Source organism: Myotis lucifugus, unplaced genomic scaffold (genome assembly GCF_000147115.1).
Source record: "Myotis lucifugus unplaced genomic scaffold, Myoluc2.0 scaffold_220, whole genome shotgun sequence".
NCBI classification, from domain to species: Eukaryota; Metazoa; Chordata; class Mammalia; order Chiroptera; family Vespertilionidae; genus Myotis; species Myotis lucifugus.
Genome location: NW_005871268.1, coordinates 2,158,796 through 2,171,625, shown reverse-complemented (window position 1 = coordinate 2,171,625; position 12,830 = coordinate 2,158,796). Strand labels below are relative to the sequence as shown.

Below are 12,830 nucleotides of genomic sequence, written 5' to 3'. Positions count from 1 at the left end.
AGCGAACAACGCTAATGTCAAGAGGAAATCCTGTCTGCAGACCTGTCGGAGAAGCCTCGCTCTGCCTGCGAACAAAGGCTCCCTCTGTGACATCAAGCAGCAGGTTTAAGAGCGCCCTGGCTTCTCGCTTTGGCCACCTTTCAAAACCACAAGTACATCCAAGGGCAGCCAAGACAACAACAAAGCCAAGAGATACAGTCTCCGCATGAGGAGACCAACTCCCCTCCCAGGCCTGCCTTCTGCCTGGCTCTTGGTGACTGAGGCTTCATTCTCCCCAAGGGGGTGTCGGAGCCCTGGATTCAGACTACGTGGACTGAAGCTTTCCACACAAGAAGATTGCTTAGCGGATGCTCATGGCTGGCGCCAACATTCTTGGGAGGCTGTGGAGTACAACCCTACAGTACTTTCTGGGTTCTAATCCCAGCTCACTCACCCACTAGGGTCTGATCTTTGGTGCCTCAACATCCCTGAACCATTTCTTAACTGCAAATGAGGATGATGATGATGATGATCATGATCATGATAAAATTTGCTGTGTCGCTCACACAGAGTTAGGATGTTCAAACAAGATAATTTATGAATATGTCCTTTAAGACATTTTAAAACTATAAAATGTAAGAGATCATAATTCATGTGAACATGACATGTTTATATTGCAGTTTAATAATGCAACATTTTAGGTCAAAGGGGAAACTTCCTCTGCTTTGCCTGGGATCTCACAGGGTGGATAGTCAATTAATATTCAATTATAATAAAAGTGACCTTTTAATGATTAATAAGGTAAGCATACCTGTTGGGGAAAGAGCAAACGTATCAGAGTATTTCACAAGACCAGGGGTGCTGCCTGGAGGGCTCCCTCTGCATGCAGGCGGGTACACATGAGGAGCGCGTCCAGGCTCCTGGTGATGGCCCTGCTCTCGTCATGCCAGCACCAAATGTGACACAAAGGGAGGTTTTCACATTTGACATCCAGGCAAGTTGTAAAATTAATGCCTAAATTCACTATGAAAAGAAGCAAGTAAGGCCACAAAAGTTTACTGGAAACAAACCCTGTAAAATATCAATATTCCCATTAACGGTAGACCTAACTAGTCTTCGGTCCCTGAAGACAGAGATTCAAAACTCTAACTTTCAAACAGACATGGCTCCCAGCTTCCCGGGCTGAGTGAGCTGGAGCAGAGGGCGGCGAGTGTCACAGCTCCTTCTAGGCTGCAAGCGATGAGTTAGGAATAGAAATGTTGTTTCCCCTCCGGGTAGCTCCCTGTGGCACCTTAGGCACCCCCTACCCGAAAGCCCGGGTTCTCATTCAATCTGCTTGTCTCTCATTTTTCACACACACAAACTTTGTTTCTACCACGGCTTGTTCCTGAAGGAATTGAGACAGCCTATAATCTTATTAGGACTACTTAAAGGGATTAAAAAAGAAGAAAATAAGGAACTTTAAACTCCTCAAAATTGGGATCACTTTTGAGGATGTAAAACAACGTGTTAGGTCATTAAAAATAATACTAAGACCGATGAGTGGGGAAGAGGACTTTGTGATCCTCTGACACACAACCACATGCCTGCTCAGCATAATTGTAAAAGATCCGCATTCGTTGCTTCCTGTATTTGCCGTTAACAATAAGATATTTTAAATTGAGGAAAAAAGATGTGACTTAGGATGAACGCAGCCCTGAGTCATAAACAAACCCACGCCAGCCGTGCTTGCTAAGTCTCCCACCACCTGGACTTCAAACTGAGGACCTGCGCCCAGTGCCCTGATTAGATCTTTTTACAGAGATGAGACCTCTCCATCCAAGTCAGTTTTCCAATCAAAAAGCTTTGAAGTCCTGGCAGGTTGACAGCCTGGACCTTGGATGTTTATCAAGAACTTCCTCAAGATAGGAAGGGGGCCTCCATGACCGACCCAGACCCTGGCGTGTCCCCCTGTAAGAGCTGGCACCCCGCCAGGGCCTTAGAACTTTAAGAAATGAGTTTGTGTGTGGTAATTAGTAGATATCCAGCTCACTATAAAGTTTAAGGTAAAAGATAAAAAGTGGCCACAGGAAGCCGGGTAACAGTTTGCTCTGAGTCCACATTGTGGAGCCTGGCATTTGTGCTTCTTTTGGGGTGATCAGATATTATTTTCCTTTGCTGCCTCGTAGCTCCACGAGAGGGAGGAATGACGGCTCCCCTTCTGCACCCCACCTGCTACGTTCCAACGAAGAGACATGAGCAATGCTGTGTACAGGCTGGGCCTCCACATTCACCTCATCAGCAGGCTCTCTGAGTGGGGAGGTCACCCACCTAGGTTTTAACAGAGCATGTCCAGGCCTTCTAATGGTTCTCCCTGGGGAACCTTCTGGTCTGATGTCAGAAACATTTCAGAGCTCTCTAATGTTTTCTACAGAGAATACCTGGGCCTCCTTAATTTCTTCTTGTACTCCTGCAATACTAAAACTAATTCTAAACTCTTGCCTGCCTAGCTCTCTCCCAACATCTATACTATTCTCTCCCAATTTGCTACACTCCAGCCACAGGCCACACCAGCTTCATTTAGGGCAGTGGTTCTCAACCTTGGCTACACATTAGAATCACCTAGGCCCAGAAATCAGGATCTTAAAAAGATTCCCAGGTGATTCTAATGTGCAGCCAAGGTTGAGAACCACTGATTTAGGGTTTCTCAAATATCCCGAACTTGTCCCCCTGATCTTTGCACTTGTTCTCCCTGTGCCTGGGACAGCCAGCCACTGGTTCTCCACACTATCTCCTCTCATCATGCAGGTCTTAGCTTAAATATCACCTTCTCAGAGACCTGTCCCTATAAAACAGACACAACCCCAATCAATCTCCAGCATATGCCTCTCTTTCCTCTATAACACTTACTATAATCTGCACTGTACTGTTTACTTAATTGTATTTATTATCTGGGTCTTTCACTAGAATATAGGCTCTGGGAGGAAACTGTTTCAGATGTCTCATAGCTATCCTGTTAGTTCACATATTTCTCCATCGTTAGAAGGGCAAAAGCAGATTACTGAAATGTTTTGACTGCTAGAATGTCTTCGATGTTCGACCAGCCCTTCAGTTAGATACCCAGGGGAGCTGGGCAGAGTTTTCCAGGTGAAGCACAGGTACTTATAAAATCAGAGTGCTGTAATGAATGTAGGTACTCAATATACAGATATTGAACAAATCAATGAAGCAGGATCAAAGTGGCCTTCTTTGCTACAGGACTGGACAGAAGGAGAGACACCAGGAAATATAAGAGAAGAAACCACTCCCCGTCTTTGTCCACTAGCATCACAGATTGCTTATCTTCCAACAGGAAAGGGAGTGCAGTTTCCAAATGAGCTCCGAACAAACAGAAACCAATCACAGCCAGGCCCCTTACAAACCCAGAGAAGCCTTTACATCGTAAGGCTTATTTACCCACATCCCGGTGGATGGAGGGAGAAATAAATTCTACTGTATTCTGTAGCTGACCTGATGATGGGTCCACACAAAATTTTATTTCATCAAGTTACAACTAAATACAAGGAGATACAGGTCCTAATTTATAGACATCCTGGCATCTCTTTAGCATTGGATGGATGTAGTTTAGAAACTGATGTTATAATAAAAAAAAACAGCACACCAAACTTCTACTTCTCTTTGAGAGACTCAATGATTTAGAAAGTTGGCTTTGAAAATACTCTCAAATATTAGATCATATTAAAAGTGGTTCATTTGCCTGGCAGGTGTGGCTCAGTGGTTGAACACTGACCTATGAACCAGGTGGTCACTGTGCGATTCCCTGTCAGGGCACATGCCCGGGTTGCCGGCTTAATCCCCCGTAGGGGCTATGTAGGAGGCAGCCAATCAGTGATTCTCATCGTTGATGTTTCTGTCTCTCTCTCCCTCTCCCTTCCTCTCTGAAATCAATAAAAATATATATTTTTTAAATGGTTCATTTTAGGTGTTATCATTTTTAGTATTATGATTACATATATTTTAAAGTAAGTCCTTATCTTTGAAAGACACATACCAAAATATTCACAGATAAAATAAAACGAGGTCTGAGATTTGTTTCAAAATAATACCAGAGGAAGGAAAGTGGGTGGGGAAACAGACAGAGCAGAGCTGGCCATGAGTAGATAACTGCTGAAGCTGGGTGATGGGCCCATGGAAGCTCATTAAACTACGTGCTCTCCTTTGTACATGTTTGACATTTCCCCTCATAAGATGACTTTTTAAAAAAGCTATTTAAGACAAGTCATTTTCCCTCATGAAATGTAAGAAGTTACCTGGAGGTGAAGACTTCGCCTTTCCAGTCCTGCCGTGGGTGCTCCTGGATGATGTCCTGGGTCAGAGGTGTGTTCTGCCGTGGGGATTTGGAATGGGGCAGGGTGCCCGCGTGACTGAAGCTATCACAGGACCTGATGGGAGGAGGGCCTTTCTTCTTCCGTGGAAGGGTGCCGTGTATAGACACGTCCTGATAGGCATCTGTGCGGTGATCGGCGAGAGGAGACTTGCTGCTCAGAAGGTCCATGGACGAGGCCAGAGGAAACTGGTGATTCACCGACATGTTTCTGGGAAGGCTTGCGAATTTCCCCGCAGCCATGATTCTCTAAAGGGAAATGAAAGGAGTGAAGGTATAAATTGAAGATAATCCCAAGAACTGGCTTCCCGCTGACGAGAGGAAATGGAAATATACCACGTAACACAAGAAAATGTCCAGGGCATTACAAGATAAACACTGAATGGCACTACTAGTGAAATTTAATACAAACAGGAAGTTTACTCATGTCCTTTTTTGATATCACAGAGGAATTCTCCTGGGTTGGCAGCAGGTCGGCCAATGGAAAAGGGCAAACACACTTCAGAGACTCTGGAGGCACATGAGCTGTTTTATTATTTCAGGTGACTGAAGCTGGTGGAAATGCATGACTAACGAAAAGATTATTGAGGAGGGACTCAAGGTTTCAGTGACAAGTGCGTTAGAGAAAATGTTGTAGATCCATTGGATAATGAGCTCACGTTTTCCTACCACCCTGGACACGATAAGAACAGGCGGAGATTGTTGGAATTCCTCAGCTGCTGGAACTCCTTCAGTGCCAGACCAGCCCCTCAGTTGTGCTACCCACAGCAACGGGGCAATTTTTCTGTCAGCGACCTGGTGCTTATCAATAAATCAATGTGCTCTAATTAACGAAGACAGGCCAGGGTCAGGGGTCAGGAGATGGGCCACTCCTCCCTACATCAGTGGGCTCAGCTGCAGAGGGAAGCCACTGAGGTGGGGGCTCCATGTACACTGTCCCCCAGGGAGAGGGGTCAGGAACCTGCCTGCCACCAGCAGGGTTAAGCAATGAGCATGGGTGTCTGCACAGTCAGGGAAGAGTGGGAAGGGAAGAGAAAAATAAAAAGGGGGGTATGGAAAGAAAAGGAAAATGATACCGGAGGTTATACACAAAAGCAGCCCTGACAACTGTTCCCAGCTTTGACCACTAGTAAAAATGTTCACCCTGAGAGAGTCAGCACCCCCAACGCCCCCAAAACAAACAATGGTTTTGACCTAAGCCAAATTATGGGACATTTTTAAAGCCGACGTTTGAGGAAAGGAAACACAGGCCTGAATGAAAATTAGGGCCAGTCCCTAGAGACCTAAGGACACAGACTGTGTCCCACTAGCCATGCCATCAGATGGGTGTGGACGACAGCAGCAGGGCTAAGCCCGATGCACGGGCCTCTGCAAGGCTGGTCCACAGAGCATCCCCTTGCTCTGCAGTCTCCTCTCAAACCCTGGAGCCCCCGCTCTGCACAGACACCTCTTCCCACAGCTCTGAGTGAACATCGTCACTTAATAGAACCTCTGCAGAGTCAGTTCCACAAAGGAATTGGGGATTTGGGACATGGCTTGATGACAACCAAGAACACAGCCCTCCAGAATCTCCCAGTGCAAGAGATAAAGGGGCAGACTGTGCAAAGAAGACAACTGACAACAAAAACACAGGATCCACGGCTTCTGCGTGCAACAGAGAGAAGCACGTGAGTGTTGGGGGCTGTGGAAGGAGACCCCTCACTCAATCTATGTAATCCTAACCCTGGCCTCGGTTCTTTGCTAAACCTGGTAATTCTGGGACTTGTCTGCTCCATGTCTAATTAGGACCACACACAAGGCCTGGCTCATAGCGGGTGCAGAACAATAGAATGGTGCGGGCCCTTCCCGTGGGGGCCCCGCCCGGGGCTGACTGGTGCCTGGCACACTGTCAGCACTTGCTCAACATTCATCATCATTATTAAAAAAGAAACCAAACTCCCTAGCCCTCCCTGCCTGACCACCAGTGATGTAAGCTGACAAGGATTCCCTCACCCTACACACAGACCCCACAGCTGTGAACGCTCACCTGTCGGAGCTATCAGCGCCTTCTTTCTCCAGACAGGCCTGCCTCATGTCAAAGAGCCTTGTGGGGAGGCCCGAGCACCCACAGAACCTCTGTGTGCAAAGGGCCACGCTGTCGGCCAACTCTATTTCCAGGCTAGTATGATGGGCAAAAGCTGCCCTGGCTCCAGTGTTCCTGGCAGCCTGCTTCCTCTCTGCCTACCCAAGACCCATCTAGATTTCAAGATTGGGCCAAAGTGTTCTAGAATGCCCCACACTCCGTTTATTCTCGGCTACAGAGGGATATTAACACCTGCCCTTTCTACTTTCAATTCAACAAACATGTAAGTGCCTACTCCTTATAAGATACTCAGAAAAACAAAGAGTCGTAAGCCCCAGGCCCTGAGAGAGAATAATATAGGGACATCAACAGGGACTCATCAATAGGGGCCCTTAACATGCTGAAGGGAAGAACAGTTACTTTTTTATTAAATTAATTGGGAGACATTGGTTAGTAAAATTATATACTTTTCATTTCTATGATACATCATCTGTATATTAAATTGTGTGTTTACCACCGAAAGTCAAATCTTCTTCTGTCACCATATATTTGACCCCCTTTACCCTTTACCGTTCCCTCACCCATTGGTAACCACCATACTATTGTCTGTGTCTATGAGTTTTTGTTTGTCCATTTCTTGCTTTCTGTTTTATTTTAAACAATTTTTCTTGATTTCAGAGAGGAAGGGAGAGGGAGAGAGATAAGAACATCATTGATGAAAGAGATCATTGATCGACTGCCTCCTGCATGCCCCCTACTGGGGATCAAGCCCCCAACCTGGGCATGTGCCCTAACCTGGAATTGAACTGTGACCTCCTGGTTCATAGGTCAAAGCTCAACCATTGAGCCACACTGGCTGGACTATTGCTTTCTGTTTTATATCCCACATAGGAATGAAATCATATGAAGAACAATTAATTTTGATGAAAGGATTCAAGGAGGATCTCAGAAAGGACCTCAATGAAGAGGAAGGATTTTGAAAGGTGGAAAATTGTAAGGAAAAGCCTTCCAAGCGGATGCTATAAGGGCAGATGCAGAGGCAGGAAGTGCCCCACAGGCTCAGGAAACTGCCAGTCGCATGGTGGCACTGGAGCGGAGAGGACGAGAAGCATCTTCTGGAACAAGCACAGCTTAGGGCCAGATGTTGATTCTCAAAGGCTTTGTCAAGGTGTCTGGACTTGACAGTAAGTTCTGGGGAAGATCTGGAAGGGAAGGACAGATTCCAGCCTGTGGCTGGTAATTCTGAAGGAGGGGAGAGGAGAGAGGCAGAGAGGTCAGTCCAGCTGATGGCAACAAGCCAGCAAGGAACAATGAAGAACTTGGCCTGGGGCAGTGGCCAGGGGAAGGGAAAAGAGGGGCAGAGTGAAGAGCTGGGAGCTCAAGGCCTCTGGCTGGGGGGCCACAGCCATAGAACGATGGTGTGGTGCTGTCACACCCCAACGAAGAAGGGGCCCCCGCAGAAAGGTGGGTAACAAGCTTACCACTGGAGCTTGTCTGTGTGAGGTCCCAGTAGGACAGTTTGGTCTAGGAGGGTAGATACTGGCATGTGCAGTTAGGAGCCAGGATAGTATGTAGATTTTTAAGAGTCATCAACATAAAGGGAATATTTAAACCAGAGAGTAGATCCCTTAGCTTGTTATTATCAGATGTGATAACAGATGTGAAAGTACCTCTTACAATATCCATGAATTACATTCCTACTCTCTCTCCCCGTGGCTGCTTCAAGCCTGTAAGGACCAAAGCAAGGAATGAGTTCTGAAACCGTACAGTGGTGGTCCTTAACCTAGCTGCACATTAAGAAGCCTCCAGAAAGCTTTTAAAATCCCAACACCCTGCTGTGAACCAGACCAGTGGAATCAGAATCTCAGTGGTAGGGCCCTGGCAGCAGTCTCCCTCCACATTGTCCAACGTGGAGGCAGGGCTGACAGCCACTGGATACGTGAGTCTCTTGGGTACAGAGCAACTTATACTCAGATTTTTTTTTTTTTACCCGGATGACAGAGGAGAATGACAATGAAGAAGTAGCATTCAGTCAACAGAAACATTCATTCATTCTTCTATTTAACACTCATTTATGTGGTGAGCACTGTGCCAGGTGTGGAGACAGCGTCAACTATCCTCATGAGGTTACTACTCCATGGAGGAAGCAATGACCATTGTTGGTGATCCCCAGTGCTGTGGGGGCACATAAAGTGGGGAACGGGCTCTAGCGGCCCTGGAAAAGCTTCCGTGAGGAAGGGATGCTGACCTGAGGATGTAAAGCAGAGGTTAACAACTGGAAGGAGAAGATCATCCAAGCTGAAGTTTCCAGAGAGTTCTCAGCTGCAGACAAATTGAAAAATCACAGGCCAAGCTCTCCTTCACAACTCCCTGCCTCTAAATTGGAACTCTTCCCCATTAAAATACAGCCTTGTCCTGTGTGTAGTCACTTGGAAAGATTGGCTCAACCCTGGGCCCTGTGACAAGTTTGAATCAATCCAATGGTGGGGGAGGTGGGCCCAGCTGGGAAACATAGCCTTGAAAATAAAACAAAATAAAAGTGGGGCAGGGGATGTATGGGTGGGAGATGCTCATTTGCAACCTTTGGGTTGCTCTATTTCTTACTTGAGCTTTATTTACTTTTAATTTTTCCAGACTCCAGGAACCCAGGGGGAAATCCAAGGGATGGAAGTGCATGGTGTGTACTTTGAATCTAGGTTCAAGGTTGAGTACTTTCCATTTTGACAGAGAAGCCACTTACCCCATCTGACCACTAGGCAGAATCTCAGCGTGTTATGTGTAAATGGGATCTCAGAGAATCAAGCCCCTTCCTTTTTCCAGATAAGCAAATAAATGTTCACTCATTCAATATATATTCTCTGAAGGTTTACAATGTACCAAGGCTGAGGATATAATAAACTAGACAAGGTACTGCTCTTACAGAGCCTACTGTGATGGGGAAGTCCAACCAACACAGATAAGAAAACAAACTAGGTCATATCCCAGTCACAAGGGCACTAAAGAACGCAAAACAGGGTGAAATGATAGAATATCCTGGCTGGGGATGGGTAGCTATTTCAGATTAGGATGGTCTGGAAAGGCCTCTCTGAAAAGGAATAATGACATGAAACTTGAAAGAAAAGAAAAGAAGAGAGAGAGAGAGAGACAGAGAGAGAGAGAGAGAGAGAGAGAGAGAGAGAGAGAGAGAGAGAGAGAGAGAGAATGAATGGTTCCAATGAAGGGAAGAGCAGAATGGAGTTGCAGGCGGGGATTCTGCAAATGTGAAGGCATGAGGTGGGAACACGTGGTTGGAAGAGCACTGAGGAGACCAAAGTCCAGTCTCCAGCCTCTGGCTCCATGTTTTCTCCACTTGGAGATGTTTCTGTCTTGATGTTTCTAGTCATGTTTCTATGTGCTTCTTATAGCCTATTTGATTTTTAAAAATCAAACATGGTCTGACTCAGAACCTAGGCTTGCTTTCGAGTCAGACACTCAAATCCCTATTCTGCCACTGACTTACTAGCTGTATAGCCTGGGACAAGCTACTCAACTTCTCTGAGTTTCTCATTTGTAAAAACGAATTAACAATAACTATTTCATGGGGTTGTTGTGGAAAGCAAATGTGGCCGTGTATGGAAAGCCCTGACACAGAGCAAGCACTCAATAAATAGCAGGTCTCCTCCAGGCAGGGCAGGGGCCATGTCTGTCTTGCTTGTCATGGTATCTCTAGTACAATAAGAGTTCACAAACGAAGCCACCACTTCTGGGGAAGCCTGGGCAGGAAGGACGAGGAGGGAAATATTTTAACCTGAAGTGATAGATGGAAACACACCAAACCAAGCAGGACGTAGACCAGTGATGGTGAACCTATGACACGTGTGTAGGGGTGACACGCGAACTCATTTTTTTGGTTGATTTTTCTTTGTTAAATGGCATTTAAATATATAAAATAAATATCAAAAATAGAAATCTTTGTTTTACTATGGTTGCAAAGATCAAGAAATTTCTATATGTGACACGGCACCAGAGTTAAGTTAGGGTTTTTCAAAATGCTGACACGCTGAGCTCAAAAGGTTCGCCATCACTGACGTAGACAGACACACACACAGGCACACCAAGCGAGCGAGCATGCAGTCTTTAAAAGAAAAGCCCAGGGGAGACTTTGGCCACCAGACTTCACCTCTCTCCATTGTGCAAGTAAACAGACGTAGTGTCCTGACACAGCCTGATGCTAGATCTTGAGATTTAGTCATGCACCATATAATGACAGTTCAGCCAGTGATGGGCCACATACACCACAGTGTTCCCATAAGATTATAATGGAGCTAAAAAATCCCTATCGCCCAGTGATGTCGTAGCCATCATCATGCAACACGTTACTCACATGCTTATGTTGATCCCGTGTAAACAGACCTACTGTTCTGCCAGTCATATAAAAGTATAGAACACACAATTATGTGCTACAATGTTAAAGTGTACTCTTTCCACTTATTAAAAACCTAAATTTGCTGTAAAACAGTATACCATGTTACACCAGCGTAGCCTATACATCTCGTGCTTACTCCGTCTCTTGATTACATCATCTTCTCGTGCGCTTGGTTTAATCTTGTGTTGTTTTATAAATTTAGTGTCGCCTCAGTGTACAGTGTTTTTAAATCAACAGTTGTGCACAGTAATGTCCTAAGCCTTCACATTCATTCACCAGTCACTCACTGGCTCGCCCAGAACAACTTCAGTCCTGCAAGCTCCATTCATGGCAAGGACAGGGCACTTCCATGAAAGGCGGATCATTTTTTATACTGTATTTTTACTGTACCTTTCCTCTCTTTAGATACATAAATACTTAACTTTTTGTTACAATTGCCTATAGTATTCGGGACAGTAACATGCTGTATAGGTTTGCAGTCTAGGAGCAACAGGCTATTCTATACAGCCAAGGTGTAAAGTAGGCTATACCATATAGGTTTGTGTAAGTGCATTATATGATGTTCCCACAATGATAAAATCACCTAACAGTGCATTTCCCAGAACGCATCCCTGTCAGGTAGTGCATGACTATACAAAGGTCAAACACTCTATATCTTGATATGAAAATGAGACGCATGTGAATGTTCAAAGAGCTGAAATCTCAGTAGGGACATGAGCAAGCCTGACAAGCTCCCAACCTATCTGGCTGTGCTTTGAAATACTTGTAAATAGCAGCCTGACTCACTTGCTTTACCACGATGTGTCAAAGAAGCTGATGATCACATGGAATCAAGGCAGAGATAAGCAGCTCACATACTTGGCTTTTTCTATTTTACTCTATGAGAGAATTCCAAGTCAAACTCATAGATGGTCATCTGATATGGGCTTTAAGAAATATATATATATATATATTTCATTCTTACCTGAGAATATTTTTCCATTGCTTTTTCAGAGAGAGTGGAAGGGATGGAGAGAGAAAAACATAGATGTGAGAGAGACAAATCAACTGGTTGCCTCCTGTAGGTGCCCCCACGAGGGGCAGGGAGCGAACCCGTAACCCAGATACATGCCCTTGGCTGGGAATCGAACCCGACCCTTTGGTGTGTGGGCTGACACTCTAACCCCTGAGCACACTGGCCAGGACCAGAATTGTGTATATTTTAAACTCTGGAAATGAAACTGCCTTCCACTGCCTTATTATGACCTTGGCAGAGAATTTACAATTTGGATATGTACTTTTATATCTTCTCTGCAGAGTCAGAGGAGATGGGACCGCACAGATAAAGGGCTTAGCCACCTGATAGGAAGTTTGCAGGGGCTTAAATATTAAGAGTATGCCTTTATTTTTGAAGTAAACTCAATGAAGTCCAGCCAAATGATTGAAGTATGAATAATTCTCCCCTGGATTGTATTTCAAGCACCACAGCACAGAATTTACATGATAAGGTTAGGATTAGCACTGGACAAGCAGTCCTTTCTATATGAACTGGGGGAGATCAAGATCTCGGTTAGTCATCCTGGAAATGTCAGGCTTAGCAGCAGTTCGGAGCACGTTGCAGTGAGGGTGGGGGAGCCCTTGGCCTGGCAAGTCATTTACTTTATGTACCACATCCCCCCTTACCACCGCGTGCCCTGTGGCTTCTCCTGATCTACTGGGAGCCCTTTCCCACCTCAGACCCCGCTCTGCTGCGCCCAGCCCCCAGCACCGAGGACTCCCTCTCTTTCATCGCCTCTTAGATACCAAATTAGGAAAGGACTTTCGAAAACCCCACACCCTATACACTTCGGATTGTCGACTCTCCTAGCGAAAAAACTTACCCGCGATGAAAACTACATCCACACCATAGATAATGAGACCCTGCTGAAGGATAACTTGTGCATTTTTTGTTTTGCTGCCGCGGTTGGGAACCTCTCCCCGAGAAGGAGCGCCTGGTACACGGTGTGAGTTGGTCAGTGGAGTAATCAGCATGAGCATATGCT

General features: G+C 45.6%; 1 protein-coding gene across 1 annotated transcript in view; it reads right to left on the bottom strand.

Annotated features, from left to right (window-relative positions):
• Positions 1–11,790, bottom strand: part of LOC102436694 — a 58,052-nt gene extending 46,262 nt beyond the window's left edge. Inside the window, exons 1-2 of the mRNA XM_023761853.1 lie at positions 11,774–11,790; positions 4,269–4,591 (exon numbers count right to left, since the gene is read on the bottom strand). Of these exons, the coding sequence (XP_023617621.1) occupies positions 4,269–4,585 (317 nt within the window). The 5' untranslated portion in view covers positions 4,586–4,591; positions 11,774–11,790. The remainder of the gene's footprint in view (positions 1–4,268; positions 4,592–11,773) is intronic.
• Positions 11,791–12,830: the final 1,040 nt, after the last annotated feature.